Source organism: Cheilinus undulatus, linkage group 24 (genome assembly GCF_018320785.1).
Source record: "Cheilinus undulatus linkage group 24, ASM1832078v1, whole genome shotgun sequence".
In the NCBI taxonomy this organism is placed as follows: Eukaryota; Metazoa; Chordata; class Actinopteri; order Labriformes; family Labridae; genus Cheilinus; species Cheilinus undulatus.
Window position 1 is genome coordinate 10,716,357 of NC_054888.1, and position 20,558 is coordinate 10,736,914.

Sequence of the window (20,558 nt, forward strand, 5' to 3'; positions counted from 1 at the left end):
CATGGAGAGGTCGGGTCAGACCAAATACTGCAGAAGGGTAGATCCAGGTCTACAATTAAATCCAATCTGCCTACTCTTTTAAATGCAAAGAAAAGCATCTTAGGCTCTAAATTTTGGTTCAAAATCACATCATTTCTCTCCATTTGTTTGGATTTAAAGCTCCTGTGTGGTGTTTTTTCTGGTTATGAAACAGACTGAAATGAAAACTAATGTGTCTTAGCTATTAAAGCAAATAATAATGATGATAGTGAAAAGATTGACTTTTAGAAAGTTGATCGATATGACTGCCAGTCTCGCTGTGGGCTAAGTGTCAAACAAGGTAATTAGCAGTCTTTCCATTACAAAGATTTATTTTAGATTGCATTTTTGACATTTACAACAAAAAATTACCTTCTTTGGGCAGAACATGTTTGGAAAAGGTAAGCAAAGAGATATATTTTTCCACTTTTGCCCACAGGGGGCACCAAAATCAACATAACCATAAAGTACTCACAGTAGCTTTAAATGAATTTTAAGTTTCGCCAAGAAATATCGCCAACTTCGCAGCCCCTTCAGAGAATTTTAGTGTCTCTTAGCTTCATTGCTTATAAGCTAACTTTTCTGGGTTCATCCTGCTGCCTTTAACCTCCCAAGACCTGAGCATTTGTTCGAATTCTGTTGAATTTTTGTCTTTGAATTTTGGAAAATTTTTCCTTTCAAAATTCCACACAAAATTCCCTAAAATTTCAAAGAAATTGCATAAGAATTTCTGTGAAAATTCTTCAACATATTTGTAAAATGTCTACCATAGTAAGTGCCCCCGAATTTCTTAAAATATTCCCAAAAGGTTTCAGTGAAACTTAAACATTCCCATAAGGACGTCCCCAAACTGTCTGTAAATTTGAACATTTTCCAGCAAATTTTAGGGGGAATTTGTTATCACTCCTCAAAATCCAAACAAATTCCATGAAAATGTCAAAGGACACCCCTGCCCCCATTCCCAATGAAATTCCCCAAAACCAAACCAAAAGTCACAAGAATTTCAGAGAAAGTTCGCCCAAAAATACAATAAGATTACCCAAATTTCCTATGAAAATACCAAAAAATTCAAAGCAACCCCTCCCACTTCCCCTGAAAATCTCCCAAAAAATCCTTAGAATTTCGTTACAAATTCTCCCAACATTTCAAAGAAATTACAAAAAGAATAATCCAAATTTACATGAAAATGCCAGAAAATTTCCAAACTCCCCAAAACATCCAAACAAATTTCCAGAATTACCCATGAAAATACAAAATATAAAAAAACAGAGTAAATCTCCTCCAAGTCTCCCCCTGAAACCCTAAAAAATATACAATCATATCCAAGAAAATTCCTGAAAATTTCATAGGACGCCCTGCCCCTATTCCCAATCAAATCCCTCCAAATTATAGTAAAAGATTTCATAAGATTTTCAAAGAAAATTCTCCAAAAAATTTCAAAAATAAGTCCCAAATTTATATGAAAATGCCTAAAAATTTCCACACAAGTTTCCTATGCAAATATGAAAAAAAAAATCAAAGTAAATTTCCCCCCAACCTTCCCCTGAAAGCTCCAAAATAAACAATTATAATTCTGAAATATTCATAAAAAAATCCTGAGAATTTCTTAGCAAATTCTACCAACATTTTAAACAAATTATGAAAAAAGATTCCCTAAATTTATAAAAATTTCCAAAAGAAATTCACGAAAACATCCAAAAAATTATCCTTAATTTCACATGAAAATACAAAAAAATGAAAATAAATAAAAACACAATTTAAAGCAATATCCCACAAATCTCCAACTGAAATTCTCCTAAATGTAGTTATATCCAAGAAAATTCCTGACAAGTGTACTTTAAATTCTCGCAACATTGCACGCTAATGACTTTAACATTAGTGGGCATTCACGAGAATTATCTCATAAATTCTACCGGCAGGAATAATTACTGTGTTGTAGGAAAACCAAAATGTAATATCCTGGTAGGAGGTTAAGGTGTGTTTTTAATGGAAAATCCCAGTTGTAAGCTAAATTTGAAGTATCATTAAAAGTTTATCCAAAGTGAAATATTGCTATCTTTGCAGCTTAAGCTCGCTTAAGCTCCTTTACTTATAAGCTGACTTATTTGCTTCACCTTTTTAGCTCTTGAAGTATGGCTTTCAGCTAAAAAAAAATTGAACAAAATTTAAATGCTTTTTCTTGTCGAAAACTATCATAAAAAGTGCTGTTAATTGACAGGGAATATGTAAAAAGTTGAAACAATCATGGACGATTCAAATCAACCTGACAAAAAATATATATTGCAATGCCCCTTTTTAAACAGCAGAGGGTGCTATCGTGTATATTTACAGTTTGGCAATCTGGCATGACTTCAGCTTCTTTTGGCTGTCAGAATCAGAAACTACAGCCTCGGAAAGGTGTCTTTTGAATATAGGACCTCAAAATCAACATGAAATAAAGAGAATCACTGCCTTAAATATTTTGACAATTCTCGTCTTTGTAGAAATTGGATTAAAATCCAAAAAAATAGCTCCTTTCTTGAGTGTCATTCCCTACTCTCTCAGCTAAATCCACTGTCCTACGTAAATGAAGGCATAGAAATAGAGCAGAGTGCAGTGTATTGGTCACCTTCCTCTCCATGCCTCGGCCCGTCCTCCTGTATATGTCACTACTACTTGACTGTGCCTGCTACGGTGGGATAGGAATGTACTGGATGTGTAAATATAGAGGCACACTGTGTTTGTATTATCGGCTGACAAAGATATGTATCTGAATGAGTTAACAATTGTACCATATAGCCCCTATTTCCTCCTCCTCCTGCTTTCTCTCCGCTGAGTACTGTGAATTACTACATGTCTCATTCTTGTGAATAATAATGTATTTATTTATCAGGAGTGTTATTGGGTCTGCAGAGAGTTTTAATCCAGAATAGATTACATCGTCCATCTCAGGTTGTAGTAAAGAGAAAAGATATACTAACTCCTCAGCGCACACTAACAAGTCTACTTTAAAGAGAGCAAACCAACAGCTGCTATCTATGTAGCCTCCTCACACGAAGACATGTGACCGATGTGAACCTGTAGCAGAGTAGAAGTAGAGAGAAGAGTGGATGTCATTTATCCAGAGACCTGATTTGGCATGCTTCTAAAGACAAAAAGTTCTGTTCCACTTGCTGAAAAACAATCACACACAGAGAGCGACATGTTCTTTGTCGTTTTTAGACGTCTGTTTACAACTAAAGAGTAGATTCATACAGATTTGTTTCAGATACTGAGTTTTTTTTCCTCCAAATGGATGATTTTAGCATTTTGGAATGAGGCTCAAAACAAAACAACACAACTGTTTGTTTGCTTGTCCAGTTTATTGGAAACAGAACTGCCGACTTTTCATCTGTTATACCCCTCAAGTGAAATAAAAAGGCATAGTTGAATTAAATCAAGCGTTTGTGACTGATTAATGATACATTCTTCTTTTAAAGTGTGTAAATAAAGAGTGTAATACAAACATTACTGCTCTTAGGCCAGTAGTTTCTGCTTTCACAATAAAAGTCCTAATGTCACATTAAAAAACAAGAAAAAGAAACCATACATGTGTATTTTGGGTTTTTAACCCACTAAAAGCCGAGATATGTGCAACATGTATAAGAAGAGTTGGTAGCACTTTATTTTAGAGGGCCTTAACTACCTAGAAATGTTATAGGTTAAAGTGTATTTATCTAGTAATTTCTCAACGATAAGGTGGTAATTACCAGTAATAAGGTGGCATTTTAACAAGTATTTATCAAGTAATAGTGTATTAATTATCAGGTAATTAAATGTAAAATTGTAGCAGTTCTCCAGTAATTAGCCAGTATTTTACCGTAACCCTCATAATATTGTGGCAATGTTTTTACTAAGTAGTTATTATTTTACCCAAGCCCTGATAATACTGTGGCAATTCTCAAGTAACAAGATGGTATTTTACCGTAACCCTCATGATGTTGGGGCAATTCTCAAATAATAAGGTGGTATTTTACCGTAACCCTCGTGATATTGGGGCAGTTATTAAGTAATAAGGTGGTATTTTACCGAAACCCTCATAATATTGGGGCAATTCTCAAATAATACGGTGGTATTTTACCGTAACCCTCATAATATTGGGGCAATTCTCAAATAGTAAGGTGGTATTTTACCGTAACCCTCATGATATTGGGGCAATTCTCAAGTAATAAGGTGATATTTTACCGTAACCCTCATAATATTGGGGCAATTCTCAAATAATAAGGTGGTATTTTACCGTAGCCCTCGTAATATTGGGGCAACTCTAAAGTAATAAGATGGTATTTTACCATAAACCTCATAATACTGTGGCAATTTTTAAGTAATTAGTTGGTATTTTTCCAGAACCCTGATAATCCTGTATCAATTCTCAAGTAATATGGTGTTTATTTTACCGTAACCCTCGTAATATTGGCGCAGTTCTCTAGTAATTAGTTGGTATTTTAACCTAACCCAAACGTTCATAATATTGTGGCAATTCTTGAGTACTGAGGTGGTATTTTACCGTAACTCTCATAATATTGTTGTAATTCTCTAGTAATTAGGAGGTATTTTGATCTAACCCTAACCCTGGTAATATTGTGATAATTTTTAAGTAATAAGTTGGTATTTTACCCAAACCCTGATAACATTGTAGCAGTTCTCTAATAATTAGGTGGTGGTTCTAATCTAACCCTAACTTTCAATAATATTGGTAATATTGTGGCAGTTTTCATGTAATAAGGTGTTATTTAACTGTAACCCTAACCTTAACCTATACCCTTGTAATTATGTGGCAATTCTCTCATAATTAGGTGGTATTTTACTAGTAATTTATAAGAAATAAGATAATTTTCTATATACGTTGCTTAATAATTCCCAGGTTGTTTCTTTATTTTGGCCCCTAAATTAAAGTAAGTCTTTCATGAATAACTTTCAAGTACTCTTAAGGGTTAGGGTTATGGTTAGAGCCAGGGTCCAGGTTGTGGATAGAGTAAAATACCACACAATTCCCAGAAATTGCCACAATATTGCAAGAAATTACTTGATAATCAATACATTATTACTAGGTACATACTTTCTTTACATGCTATATTTATGAGTTAGTAATTGGTAAAATTACTACTAGGTAATTACCACCATATTCTTGTGAAATCCCTAGATAATTAGTGCTTATTACTATAAAATTACTAGGTAAACTAAAATAAAGTGTTACCTAAGATTTTCACAAGTTTTTAGGCTGTGTCCAAAAACCACATATTTTCATAATGATTATATTATTAAGTGGTAACAGTAGTTTGCCGTTTTGGACAGAAAAGAAAAAAATCCCATGATGCACTGTGATTACCTTAGCTCCATTAATTTTCACAGGCACACAAAGGTTATAGCTAGGGATGTGGCGATTCACCAAACTCATGATACAAGAGAAACCAGAGGCAGACAGTGCCCTCTGCTGCTTAAAAGACAATTATGCCAAATTAATTGAAATGGTCCTTTATGTGTGTTTATTTGTGATTGTACCACGAGGAGTCATTACATCCCTAGTCATATCCAGTGATTTGGTTTCAGTTAGTGCACATGGGAGTCATATTCACATCTTAACATTTCACATTCAGAAATCTCTTCACTACACATCCTTACACTCAAACTTAGCATTCAAAAGCATCAGTCCTTGTTTATTTCCCTTTTGAAATATCAGTAGGAATAAAATCCATTCCCCGACATGGTAACAGTTCTCCAGTGTTGATTCTTTCCCCGTATAACAATAATATAGTTCCAAAATCCATCTGGGAATTCTCTAAATACACAACACACAGAGGCAAAAATAGATATTTTAGTGTTCCTTTACAGTGTTACTTTTCAGTGTGCTGCACAAACATAAGCAGAAGCAGTAGTACAGTAATATAATCCGTCCTATATTTAAACTTCCTTTGAAAGTCCATCCTTCACCTATTTTCCTTGGCATTGGACTTTTGTGAAACTGGAATGACACACAGGAATGATGATTCATTCGATTTTTTTACACATTCAGAAAGAAAAGTATGATATAAAGAAGGAGGCGTTTGGACATTGTGGGTTTCCAGTGTGCCTGTTATTTAACAAGTCAATAATATGACACTCACAGTTGCCTTTAGATTTAACCCCCAAAAGAAATCAAGTAATCTCCATCCAGTGACTATATAAGAGCGTCACATTCAAGATTCAGAGTCTGTATCACAAAGCAAGCCTAAACAGCATCAAGAAATAAGTTGTAGTGCTTTATATGCTGTTAAATCCCATGACTAAAAACATGAAGCTGTAGTAGGGGATTATGCAGGAATAATTAGCCTTTTTTAAATACAGCTGGCATTTAAATCTTTGCACAGATAATCCAAAATGACATTTGGTGCTTATAAAGCTCTTACTGCAGCAGAAACAAAGCTTAGTCAGGATTTTTAGTTACATTTTAAATGCTTTTACTAACATTTATCAAGTCACATCATATCACTAATGGCAGATTAATTAACTCAATTGGCATGGTGCAAGCCTTTTAGCATAAATGTTAGCATATTTGAAAGCCTGTTAGCTGTATTTACTCAATAGCTTAAACTAGCATTTATCTACTTTTTAGCAAACACTTATGTAAGGAAAGGTGCTGTTTTGAACTCCTTTATTTACATCCAAGTGTCCGAGACTGGGTGTAAAAAAAATAACACTACAAGCCAGTTAGCATTTTTAACATAAAACGCCAATTAGCTTCCATTTCAACAGCTAACATTAGCATTTACATACTCTCTAGCTAACGTTTGTGCTACAAATGGTTGAAGTTTGTTCTGATTTAACATTGAAGTATGTAAAAAAATATCAATACTAGTCTGTCAGAATATTTGAATTCATAACAAGCCAGTAGACAATTAGCTTACATTTCAATGGCCAATGTTAGCGTTTACATACTTTCTAGCTAACATTTATGTTAGGAAAGGTTAAATTCGTTGCAGTTCCTTTGTTTAAATTTAAGTGTCCAAGAAGTAAAAAACTACAAGCTTGATAGCATATTTGAATACAAGACTATATTTAAAAGCCAGTTAGCTGCAAATTCCCAACAGCTAATATTAGTCTTCATCTACTCTCTAGCTAACATGTATATAAGAAAAGAGTATGTTTTAATGCCATTAACTACATTTAACTGCCCAAAAATTAGGTATAAAGAAATATCACTACAAGCTTGATATCCCATTAGCTGCAATTTCATTAGCTAACATTAGCATTTGCCTACTTTGTAGCTATCATTTATATGTTTGTTTTATTCCATAATTTGCATTTAGGTGACCAAGGTATTCAAGAGATTATAATAACACAGGCTTGTAGGCAAATTTGCTCATAAAACAACATAACTTAAAGTTTATTAGCTTCCATTTAAACAGCCAATGTTAGCATTTACATTCTTTTATCCATCTTTCATGTTTTGAAAGGTTAAGTTTGCTTGAATTTCATGATTTACATTGAGGTGTTCAAGATAGGGTAAAAAAAAATTATAGCAGCATGCCCGTTAGCAGATATTAACATAAATTACCACAACTGAACATCTACAAACTTGCATTTAACAGTTAGCATTAGCATTTGGACTCTCTTGCTAACATCTGTGTCAGCAACAGTTTAGTTTTTGTTGTATTTTTACGATTTACACTTAAGTGTGTGAGAAGAAGAAATCAATACTAGCCTGTTAGCATATTTGAATGTAAAACACCATATTTGAAAGCATGTTGCCTATTACCTTCCATGTCAATGGGCAATGTTAGCATTTATATACTTTCTAGCTAACATTAATGTAAGGAAAGGTTGAGTTTGCTTTTATTTCCTGATGTGTGCAAGACAGGGTGGAATTTTTTTTTACTTCAAGCCTGCTTACATATTTGAAGCAGGCTTGAAGTAGCTAGCATAAGCAACTAGCTAATTGTTAACTTACAGTTTTAGGGTAAGTTGAGTGTATTTTAAAATTCCATAATTTAAACAAAAAAGATAAGGGTTTATATTTAAAAATGATTTATTTACCACATCATACAACTCTATCAAACAACTTTAGCTAGCCAGCTAGCTAGCTAGCTCTAGCTAATGTTAGCTGTTGTCTAACATTAGCTTTTAGGCTATCAAATATGTTTGTTTACATTTCTTTGTCCCTCTTCTATTCAATTGAAGCATAACAGGAAGAAGTAGCAAGAAAGCAGTGTCCCCTGTTTGTCATTTAAATCCAGCATTAGCAGTATAACACTTGACTTGCTTTGTGATACAGCCTCATGATGTCTCTTCATCTTCTTCTGCTGCTGAGTGCAAATACAGGCCCAGTGACGGGCTCCTCTTACCTCACACATATGTAGTGTTCAGTATGTAATCTTCATCCATACGTGACAATCATGTGCCTCCGTGTTTGAACATCATAAAGCACTAGATAGATTTATTTTTCTTACATCCTGGGTCCCTTTTTTGTGCATACACGGCAAACTGGCACACGCCCACACAATGCTAACATGAAAAAAAACACACACCACCATCTAAAATAAGCCAGTAATCAAAATGTTCCCTGCACATGAGAGAATATAAACAGTAACACAAACCACACAAGGTCTGCTGAGTGCATATATGGTTTCATGTGTAGTGTTAACAGTCCAGTGTGAAATAATAATCTGACAGTGTTGGACAAATATTAGTGTGGATGTGTACACACGTCTCTCCTGCTAGCAGATGCTGGAGAAAACTGTATTTATTTAACCGTTAAGGTGTGTTTTGTTACTTGGTCGTTGACATGAGAACTTTGTGACATCCGGAGTCTAAGAGGGAACTCACACAGCGCTGCACGCTCACAAACACGCACCCACACAGAGAGCTTTAAGCATTGAGCAGCTCGTCAGCAGAGCGTCCAATGGCATCAGGGTTGGAGAGAGGGTCCAGGTCTGCAAACAGGTTGAACCAGGCCGACATGTCTTTTGATCCGGCTGGAGCAGCTGACACACACAAAGAAACCATTAGGAAAAAATGTTCGGATTTATGGGAATGCGTAGTCTATCCTGCTTCTGGTAGATATAAAGGACATTTTAGGATTCTTTCTCATAACAGAACAAATCAACCATTTTGGGGAAAAAAAAGTAATGGGAGATCTGTTCATTGTTTTAGAAATTAAAAAATATGGCTGCCAAAAAATCAACATTTTTGTAATTGCGATTCATCTCGGAGTATCTGTACTACATCGTGGTTAATTGCATGATATTTTGGATTTTCCTATTGTCTTAAACCAAGGGTAACCTGCTTTGATAGGTTGACTGAACATTTTAACTAAGGCTGTCAAATGATAAACATTTTTAATCACGAGTAATCTCAGAATTTCTGTAGCTAAGATGTTAACTAGGGCTGTCAAATGATTGACATTTGAATCAGGATATATCTCCGAATTTCTGTAGTTAAGATTTTACCTGGGGCTGTCAAAAGATTAACATTTTTAATCACGATATTTCTTTGAATTTCTGTAGTTAATTGCAATTAAGAGCACCTTTTTTTAAACATATTTTAAAATTCCACTATTGTGCATTATAAACTGTTTATGTGTCATTTTAGATTTTTCTACTGTCTTAAACTAGGGGTAATTTACCACCTGTTTAGATACAGGCCTACTTTTATCAGAAGATCAAAAATTTTAACATGAACTTACCTACAGAAAAAGAAACTTGATATTGATTGAAAAATCAAAAAGAGAACATTAAAAAAGGTTTAGATAACTTTGACTCACCCACTGAGCTGTCTGAGTCTCTTAAGTAAAATGAGGCATTAAGGTGCAATTGTGTTTTTTTTTTACATCACTGTGATTGCAGGGAGAAGCTTACATGCCTTGTCCATAGAGTATTGAAAGGGAAAATAAAGCACTTGATTAATCGCAATTAAGAAAATCAGAACACTAATTTTGGTTAATCGTGATTAACTTGATGAATCTTGACAGCCTTAATTCTAACATAAACTTTACCACGGAAAAGGAACTTGTTATGGACTAAAAAGAAAATATGTTAACTGCGACAAGATAAATGTTTGATAACAAAAGATTCAAATGATTTGACGCGTCCACTGAGGTAATTGTGGATGGTAATTAATCGCGATTAATTTTGAAAGCCTTAAAAAAAAAATTCTGAGATGATTAAGTTTTTAATTTACAAAAACAAATTCAGAATTTTTAAGTTTATGAAGTATTAAATTAAAGAGGAAAAAGCTTAATTTTTTTAGGTTAAAAAGACAGAAATGTAAAAGAAATTTAAGTTGAATGTAGGTTATTGTGTGGACAAAAAAAACATGCCAGATGGAGTCGATTGCTTGCATAAGAACTTCAGTTTCAGATTTCAGTTCTATTTACACTTTTAACTAGGACTGAAAAATAACTTGTGATTTTTGCCCAGAATATTCATATTATTAACTTCTGGACTCTTAAGAGACATAGCTGTAAACTGGGACAGAGAAGAAAAAACACAATGACAGCATCTAGAGGACAACTTTGATCCCAGCGTGGGGAGCAGGTGGCCTAGTGGTTAAAGGTGCTTCCCATGTACAAACCCGGCCTGAGGTCCTTTACTGCATGTCTCTCCCCCACTCTTGACCCTGTTTCTGAGTCTATCCACTGTATTCCTCTATCTAATAAAGGCACAAAAATGCTCAAAATAAACCTTAAAAAAAAAAAAAAAAAAAACTTTGATCCCAGCGCTTTCTGTAAATTTTTCACTTATAAGGGAGTGAACAGACAGGCTGCTCCACTTACCATCAGCTGCTGAGCTCGGAGCAGAAGGAGCTGATTGGTTCTGAGCAGGAGGAGGCTGCAGGGGCGGGGCTTGGAACATAGGTGGGGTTGACCATCCTAAAAACAAAGAGGAATGATAAACCATGCTTTAGTCTTATTGTGTTAACCCATCCCTCCAGCAGGGGGCAGCATGGCTCACCTGTAGAGCTCAGGCTGTGATCGAGCAGCTGGGATGGCAGGAAGCCCGTGGGGCTGGGGGGGTTTGAAGGTAGACGGGCTGCCGGCGCACTACTCGCCGCTCCTGTGCTTGATGGAGCAGCAGCAGGCGGTTCAAACATCCCGAAGGCGTCCTGCCACTCTCTGCTGAACTCGTCGCTGGCCCCAGGGCCCGGGCTGAGGAGGTCTTTGAGGAACGCCATGTCGCCTCTTTCTGCGTCTTCCTCCTCTGGTCTCAGGCCTGTTGTGGCAAGTGGGGGCGGACCACCTTAGAACAAAAATAGAGAAGGAATTAGAGGAGCAGAAAATTCAGAAAATCAGACCGTTGCTGAGAGGTGAAAAATAGGAGAAAATGAAGGGACTGATGTACTCCCTACACAGTGCTTCTTTTTCTGAATTCACCAGGTTACTTGCACCTGCAGTCAATTACCCAGAGCCTATTCTGGGCAGGATCTGCTAATCATCTCACTCTCTTTCCAGACCTTCATCAGCAACACCAGCTGTGTTCTTAGGTCTTTCTGCAGTCATTTTCTGTTAAATCCTTCTATAAAGTAACATAACTATTTCATGTTGTTTTCATTATTATGATTGGCAACTATGCCAGCCTTAACATCATTTTGGGGGCTCGTCCGGGACATTTGCTTTGGATACCTTTTCATTCAAACTTTAAATGGGGTAGATATAGACAATAAAGGTGGGACTCCTGCAGCAACTGAAGAGTATTAAGAGTATTAATTTCAAATAGTTATTTTTCTTAAATGTTTAGACTGTTGTGCAATTTGGTTGTCAAAATCCTCTGGTATGGACTGATTTTTGTGGCTGATTTACAAGATTACTGACATTTTTTATTTTTACAGGCTGATGCTGATGTTGTTTGCCTGTTAGCTTTTCATAACATTAAATGTGGCGCACATATGTTTTAATTTGCAGGTACACATGTGAAATTGAGCTTACAATTGTTACATGGGAGGCCTGATATTAGTATCAGAAATACATCTTATTCTGCTTAAAATGCAGGTATTAGTACCACTGAGTACACATGTCTATGCCAGTGGTTCTCAACCTTGGGGTCTGGACCCTCTTTGGGGTTGCTAGACACTGAGAGGGGGTTTAACAAATTTTTACCATTTAACACCTATTTTTGTCAGTTTTAAGCTCTTTCCACCACTTTTTCCTGCCTGTTTTTGCCACTTCTAAACCAATTCTTGCCACGTAAGCTTAATGTTGCCTCTGCTGACCCATTATTGCCACTATTAACCCTTTTTTACACACAATTTTTCCCATTTTAACCACATTCCATCATTTAATATGCCTATTTTTTGTAGTTTAACCAATTTCTTCCCATATCTCCCTTTTATAAATTTCTTGTTAACCCTTTTTTGCCCATTTCACCAAATGTCCACCCATTTTTGCAAATTAAAGCCACTTTAGCCACATTTTAACTCCCTTTTACCACTATTTATGCCCCATTTTTGCCACTTTAACCCATTTCTGCTACTTTTCAAATTCAAAGCCACCTTTTCCAACATTTTTTTGCCATGGTTAACCCATTTTGGCAATTTCTAAACCATTTTCTTTTTCTTTTTTTGGGGACAAAAGGGATTTACAATTTTTAAGAAGGCTTTTTACGACAAATGATTAAAAAAAGATGTTTGTTTCTTTTATAAGAGTGGTCATTATTCAGGTTAAATATAAAATATGGGTATCACAGCTTAACTTTACAATGGACCATGGTCTTGCTGACCTCCATGGGCCCCCAGTTTGGCTGGGCGCCAGAAAGCTCATCCATTTATCCCCCTTTATGGGCCGCCTTGTCTGCACATGATTATTCTGAATTGTGCATGGCTGTTCAACCGCCTTCAGGTACAGTGGGGGTCCCCGGTCTCTGGCACCTTTATTTTGGGGGTAGCAGAAACTGTTTAACCATGTTATATGTTAGTGTTATAATTCTTCTTCGCTGCTCAAAAACATTTCACGCACAAGCTACCATTTTTAGAGCAGCGAAGAACCAAAGGACCCACTGCAGCAGTACAGTTTAGAGGCTGCATGCCTTTAATTGTTCTTTTTATGTGTGTTGAAAAACCTTCCTGACCAGCATCTAATACAACACGAGGTGACACAGGTTAATTAAGTTAGTTATTTTGCCTTACTGGTATATTTCTTTCTTTAAAGCAGGTAAAATTCAGCATGTTTAATTAAAACGATCAGCTTCACTTCAAATTGTAGGCAGTAAATGCAGTCAAGAATGTCAGAGAGGTGAGTCTCAGATGATTAGGAAGAAATCAAAGCCTTTTGCATCAAGTTGACAGACTAAATCCAGATCCAGGCTGCAAAAGGAAGCAGAGCTTTGATCCCAGGAGGAGTGAGCTTTTGCCACACCCAAGCAAAGCAAGAAGGAAAAGCTGAGACCAGCAAAGAAACTGTAAAGTCTGAGAATTAGGAGACAGCCGGCCAGTTGTTTACCGGTTGCAGTCTGCTGTGAGAGACTGGACTGAAAGCCCCCAAAGTCCCAGGGCTGACTGGAGTCACCACCCTGAAGTGAAGGCAAGAGCAGGGGCCGGAGAGGGACGTCTGCTGGGGCTGACGGCTGAGGCTCGTCACATGCCATGAGCAACAGGTCGTCGTCAGAGCTTAGCGACAGTCCTCTGAGGTCTTGAAGAGCTGGAGTAGTGGGTTTGGTTGTGTTTGGGTGCACTGGGGTTGGGGATGACAAAGCTTAGAGGCATCTGGTGCAAAATCAGCAACGAAATACCAAAAGAGGGTGTGGAAAATCAATAAAACAGGCCCACTTGGGGGAAAACTTACCACTGTCTCTTGTTTGGCTCTGTAAGTCACTGCTGTGGGTGGGATCTGAAGAGGGGAGAATATCAAATATTCTTGATTCATAATTCAACATTCAAGATTTCTGACTTGAGTTCACAGACTGCCAAATTTCCCTGTAGCTCTGTTTTAGCCAGCAGGGGGCAGCACCTACCTGTGTCAGAGGCAATTCCTGATGGCTTGTCGTCATCCAAGGACACCAGACTGAGAAAAAAAGAAGAAAAGAGGGAGGGGAGACCATGAAAAAGCACCTTCTCTAGCTGACAAGACACGGTTTTGCTATTTTTAGCGATGCGGCAGCCTTTACTTCATTTGGAGCTGCTGTCTGGGGTCGACTACTCTAACTCTGAGGATCACTACCTATCACCACATGTAGCACTTACTTGTGAGTAAACACAGGCATGAGATTGGCCTCGTGTTTGATGAAGACATGGCTGAGGTGAAAACAGGAGGACAGAGTGGGAAGGGAATGTAAAGATGGAGAATGCATTGCATGACGACAGAGGAGAGGAAAGTGGCATGAAAACAGAGACAGATGGTGCAGCAGGGTGTATGTTTATGTGTCAGGACTGACAAACTACCTTTAATAAGCTACAAACAGAATATTATTATTTATTATTTTGGTGTCTTACCTGTCTGTGTTGCTCTGTAGGGACTTCTCTCTCCTCTCCTCCTTTTTCTGTGAGTCTGATATTTCCTCCAGTGGGTCTCGAAGGTCCTGTAGAGGGAGGAAAACATTAAAATCTGACATAAAGACACATAATCTCTACAGCTGATAGCACACTAGGGTCTCCTTTGGACACAATACAATACTTTAACATGCCATACAATGTAATACACACTATCTCAGATGATTTACAATGCAGTGAGTGCATTAAAACAGGATGAGGAAAAGAACAATATCATATACTTTCTAGCAATGCACTGTGCTGCTGCAGACAAAAATAGGTTGCAAAACATTAAAATTGCACAGCGATACCAACAACACATTAGCAAAAACATGTAATACACATTTAAATATGCAGAGGGGCTGACCCTTATCATACATGTGAGATCTAATGCGAATCAGAAGTTTCATAAAAGAGTTACAGTAACTTCCTGTGAAATGGTGAGACACCAAATTGCCAGCCAGTAAAAAATATAGCCCTTTGTGCCACGTCCTGTTGCCAGTAGGGGAGCTGCATCAAAACAATGAAATTAACCTTTAAAATATGTAGATGGGCAGACCTTGATCCTACATGTAAAATTTGAAGGCACTTAGAGGTTTGGTATGAGAGGTGCACATACTTCCTGTCAAACTGGCGAGCCACTGAAATGCTCAGCATCACCAGTGAGACGTCTTTTAATAAACAAATCTGTGTTGTGGCCAATTATTGAGGCCTTTCTTTCAAAATCAGAGCTCAACAGGTTAAACACAATAAGAGGAATGAAGAGATGACCCATTTGTGCCACTTCCTGTTGCCACTAGGGGGGTGCTATGATGAAATGTTTGCATGTGGGTTGGTTCAGTGTGATACTGGTGTCTTGCAAGAAAGAGCAGAAGATCACAGAATATTTTATACCAAAGTTATAATGGGTTAGTGATTTGAAACCATCAAAAATGCCTTATTTTGAAATAGAGACAAAGCTGGTGGACTTCCTGTTGGGATTTGGGCATGGCTCCAAGAGGCTTTTTTGTAGATCTTATGATGACCCATATGCAGACCAAAAATCATAAGCCTAGGCTGAATGGTGTGTGTGGGCTGAATAGTTAAAGGTAAAATTTTTAAAAATCAGTGGCAGAAATATTCAATTACCAGAAGGGGGCGCTGTGGCAAAGTAATGATATTAATGTATGAATGAATTTAGGATCGGTGTGTGATCACCCCTGTGAAGTTTGGTGATGACTGACATTAGCATCAAAAGTTAAATGGCATTATTTGTGTATTCACACAGCAAAAAATGTACAAAAAAGCAGCTCAGGTTTGGGCTCTGGTCACAGCCCTGACCAATGGGGAAAACTCACAGTGCGCACAACTTTGGGTCTCCAGGTCGTCTAGTATGAGCAAAAAAATTCTGGAGTCAAGGAGGTGAAATCCTTTGGAGTAGTTCGTTAAAATATGAAACTTGGGAATCACCCAAAAATGCTAAAATCTGACCTCTAGCTGTTTACAGTGCACTTCCTATACATTTTAGAGAATGGCCCCAAGAGACTTTTTATTCATTTTATCATGATTCATGTGTGTACGGATTTTCAAGCTCTTGCCCAGTCCTCTTCTCATGTTTGAAGCTTAGAAACTCAAGAAATATCTTTTTAAATTGTCCTTTATTTAGGTTTTGATATTCACCTCCATCCTATTATTGTACTTTGTATAAGAAGTATGACAAGTGCTAAATAAATAAAGCTAATATTATCATTAAAAAGGAAAAATGCAGGTTTTTGTGCAAGATCAATGTTTTTATTCACTACACATATTTGGAGCTAGCAGTGTTCGAAATCAGGATGATAAAATATATCACCATGTCAATATGTTTTCTTCCTAACATTTTGTAAACTGCAATACTTCTGGAATAGGAACTGTTGTTCAAGGTTTGGTATAAGCGGCTTATTTTAAGCTGCCATTGTTTGATTTATACAAACACAGCAACAAAAGGTCAAATTAGTCGCACAGTAACCCAACTACCAGCTGGAATTTAAAGATTAAGTGCGGATGCAACCTCTAATATTGGTTCGTACCTTGAGTGTGGTGAACTGGTACGTTACGTGTCCCTTGAAGGCCTCGTGGATCCCTGACATGGCGTGTGCAGTCTTTTCCCAGAACTGCAGCAGAGTCGTCTGCCAAAACAAGAAGAAAATGGTCGATAAAAAAGGCAGACAGATCTAAAAGGTACTTCATATTGCTTAAAGCAATACCCTGAAGAAAAACATACCTGATAGGTACAGAGGGAGTGGGACAGCATGTTACAGCGGCTCGCTCCCAGCATGTCCACCTTCTGACAAACGTCGTTCTTTAGCTTCTCAAACTGGCCCTTCGTCCCTCTGACCTGGGCTTGGACCTGACAGCAGAAAGATATTTGAAAACCTTACAAATACTGCTTCTGAAAGAGTGTTAATCGAGCATCCTTCTACCTTGCGGAACTTCTCCAGCTGTTTGTACGTGTCCGGGTCGAGCTCTTGTGAGACGTCTTTCATCCACAGCAGAGCTCCTCTGTACTCTGTGCGAGCTTTCTCCATACGAGTGACGGTCAGCAGCGTGTCTGCGATGGCACGCCGCCGGAACGTCTCTACTTCTTGGTGCAAACGGTGGAGTGGAGTGCAAAGGGCCATCCTGAGTAAAAGGAAAGATGCAGTAGAATTAAATCGCCAAGTAATTGAAGCAAACAAAGACTCAGGTTTGGTTGTGCTGCTGACCTCTGCTTGGCAGATGTGCACAGGGCCTTGCTGGTGGCGTCCATCATGTTGCCGGCCTTTGTGCGGTCGTGTTCAGCCTGGAAACGCAGGAACAGGCCGAGCTCGTTTTCTTCCTGGGACAAGCCTAGAAGAAGAATAGGAGAGCACAAAGTTACACAAAGTAAAATTAACTTAATAAGGAAGAGGGACCTTTTTATCAAAGGAAACTGCAGGACCCATCTGTGTGATTGGCACTTACACTTTCTTTATAGTGATATACGCCTGATTATTTATCAGTAAAAGGACAAAAATACCACCACTTACCACTTGAAAATAAAACTGAAACAAGAAGGAATGTGAATTCAAATAGAGCTTCGGTACCAACATGAACATCATCATAAAAGTACAGAGAGCTGCTCTGTCCATGAGTTTAACCTGACAATGAAACATCTAAAATTAACACATCCCATTGTTAGAGATCAGTAAAAGCAGCATGTTCAGCTCTGAATGTAACTCACGTGTGATCCTGTACTGGTACTTCTCGATCACCTTCAGCAGCTCTGTGCACGTGTACTGAACCGAGCGGAAAAACTGCAAAGACAAAACAGGCAGCGATTAACTCTCCACACAGAATAACAGACTTAACCTGAGACTTTAGAGATTTTCTTTCACTCGTCTGTATTTCTTAGTGCTCCAACCTTTTACTCTGTAAAAACTACATATTTTTCTCATATTTCGCTTTCTTTCTACCAGTTGCCTGCCTCTCTTCCCATCTGTTAGGCAGCAACAGTAACGAGCGTGTGTCATGGCAACGTAGATTTCGAGGGATTGGCAGGGTCACCTCCACTTTTACAGCACAGGAGGAGACAGATTGTGTGCATGTTTTTGTCGATATTGTCTCCTCACAACGTGACATTTTAGACTACTTAACAGGCCTGTTTCCTTTTCTCTGCAGTCTAAGCAGCTGCAAGAAGCACTCCCAGCACATGTCAGGGTGTGTCACAACTGCGGGAGTGTGGGAATAATTGGGTGTAAGCAGCCCATGATGTGTACAGCAGCAAAGAACAGAAAGCATGCTAATCTTCCTGTTACTTATCATACATAATGAGAAAAAACAGGACATTATATGTTAGAAATGTTTCTGCTTCCTTGCAGCAGGTGGTGCATTAGCAAAACCATGTAATACACATTTAAAAATGTAGAGGGGCAGACCTTAATCATGTGAGATTTGATACAAATCAGAAGTTTCATAAGAGAGTTACAGTAACTTCCTGTGAAATGGCGATATACTGAATTGCTCACCAATAAAGAAATGGTCCAACTGTGCCACTTCCTGTTGCCAGTAAGGGTGATACATCAAAACAATGAAATTAACCTTTAAAATATGTAGATGGGCAGACCTTGATTCTACATGTGAAATTTGAAGGCAAACAGATGTTTGGTATGAGAGGTGCACATACTTCCTGTCAAACTGGCGAGCCACTGAAATGCTCAGCATTGCCAGTGAGACAATTTTTAATAAAACATATCTGTGTTGTGGCCAACTATTGAGGCCTTTCTTTCAAAATCAGAGCTCAACAGGTTAAACACAATAAGAGGAATGAAGATATGACCCATTTGTGTCACTTCCTGTTGCCACTAGGGGGTGCTATGATGATATGTTTGCATGTGAGCATGTTCAGTGCGATACCATTGTCTTGCAAAAAAGAGCAGAAGATCACAGAATATTGCTTACTTAAGTTATAACAGGTTAATGCCTTATTACGAAATCGAGACAAAGCTGGTGGACTTCCTGTTAGGATTTTGGGGGTTTTTGCCTACTTGTCCTTCAGGGCAAGTGCTTCCCAAATCTACTTGCCCCATCTAAATTCCTACTTGCCCTGTCTAGGAGGTACTTTTTCTGGCTTTCAAGTGCATACATTTTGCTCACAACATACTTAGAACTAAAATCCATTGCCTGTCGACTGTGGAAAGCAATACACAACACTTCTTTCTAAAGAAAACTGTATTTATTAGCTATGTGTTAGCCCACTGAAAATTATATCAAACTTTGTACAGATCAGTGCAGTGTGGAAGCACACCAGGTTGTTTTCCGAAGAAATTAAAACTCGGGAATTTTATATTTACAATACTAAAAAGGTAATAATACAAACTTAGGAATATTTTCTTCGTAACTGATGAAACCAACTATTCTCAGAGGAAAATGACGTCAGCAAAGCACTGACACTAGAGACGTGGCGGGGTCTGCTGCAGATGCACCAAGTATAAAATGGTGCTTTTCTTCTGTTTTTATTTCGCTTATTCATCATGAAACTGAAGAAATTTTGCAGACACATGAAAATCAACCAATAAAGATTTTTCTTGTTTGCTTAAAAATGTCTTCACCAAAACTACATATTGCCCCTTTAAAGTGCTATTTCACAGTTCCACCCTGTAACTGTAACAGTTAGACCAGTGGTACTCAACCTTATTTTTACCAAAGAGCCACATTGTCTAAAAAATACTTTAGCGAGAGCCACAATACAAACCAGGAATGTAAGGTTAATAATAGATCAGTTAATCTGTAGTTGAAATGAAATAAAGCAGTGGATTGGTTGATAATTATGAGGTTAAATGGGATACAAATGTAAGTATAGAGTCAGAAGAACCAATATGTCACTGATAATAGGCATATATTTATTTTATTCATCACTGACATCAGGCTGAAACCTTGTATCTCAATTTTTCATGATTTTAATTAATTTTTATAAATCATATTCATATCATTTTTATAAATTATAAACTTTTCATTCCCTGAAAAGTGATCATTTTGGAGATACCAAGCTTTGGCCCAACACCAGCGTTATGAAAGTTCACCTGGCCTAAAGATTTTTTTAAGATGTTAGAATGAGCTGAGTTTGAGCTCTGAGATGCTTTTCAAAGAAAATGATGAATGATTGTTGGGTATTTGGGTATTTATATCTCAAACTGGGGCCTTTACTGTAGTTCTGTGGCTTTATTAACATAAAAGAGATGCTTTCTATTTTTTTCCACTCATTATTCATTCTTTAGTTAAAGGGGGAGGGGCCTCATATTGGTCTTTGCCCTGGGTCTCCAAATGACTAAAACCAGCCCTGCCTCACACCTGCAGCTCTCCAGACACATTGTTTCACCCTGCCTCATTTTGGACAGATTTCACTAGATATGACGTTATCTCCACATGTGATCCGTGTGTGTTATGCTCATTGATGACGCGCATTGGCACAGTTGTCAAAAGATATGGGTGTGAGAGAGCATCGGCAGGATGTGGCTGGAGAAAAAGTTAAAACGAGGAAACAGGAAGCTTCAGATAAAAAACACAACAGCGCACCTCAATGAATGAGCAAACTGAAGAGACGCAGCACCGGTGGA

The 20,558-nt window shown here is 37.7% G+C and overlaps 1 protein-coding gene across 3 annotated transcripts in view; it reads right to left on the reverse strand.

Moving 5' to 3' along the window:
- Positions 1–42: 42 nt before the first annotated feature.
- The window catches only part of ical1 (islet cell autoantigen 1-like), a 30,381-nt gene continuing 9,865 nt past the window's right edge, over positions 43–20,558 (reverse strand). For 2 of the 3 annotated variants that reach the window (XM_041781733.1, XM_041781732.1), the window contains 12 exons: positions 17,687–17,759; positions 17,190–17,313; positions 16,908–17,106; positions 16,709–16,834; positions 16,515–16,613; positions 14,431–14,516; positions 13,953–14,002; positions 13,784–13,828; positions 13,442–13,672; positions 10,962–11,246; positions 10,784–10,879; positions 43–8,993 (listed from right to left, as the gene is read on the reverse strand). In XM_041781733.1, the coding sequence (XP_041637667.1) occupies positions 8,878–8,993; positions 10,784–10,879; positions 10,962–11,246; positions 13,442–13,672; positions 13,784–13,828; positions 13,953–14,002; positions 14,431–14,516; positions 16,515–16,613; positions 16,709–16,834; positions 16,908–17,106; positions 17,190–17,313; positions 17,687–17,759 (1,530 nt within the window). In that variant the 3' untranslated portion in view covers positions 43–8,877. The remainder of the gene's footprint in view (positions 8,994–10,783; positions 10,880–10,961; positions 11,247–13,441; positions 13,673–13,783; positions 13,829–13,952; positions 14,003–14,430; positions 14,517–16,514; positions 16,614–16,708; positions 16,835–16,907; positions 17,107–17,189; positions 17,314–17,686; positions 17,760–20,558) is intronic. The other variant, XM_041781735.1, reaches the window with a different exon arrangement.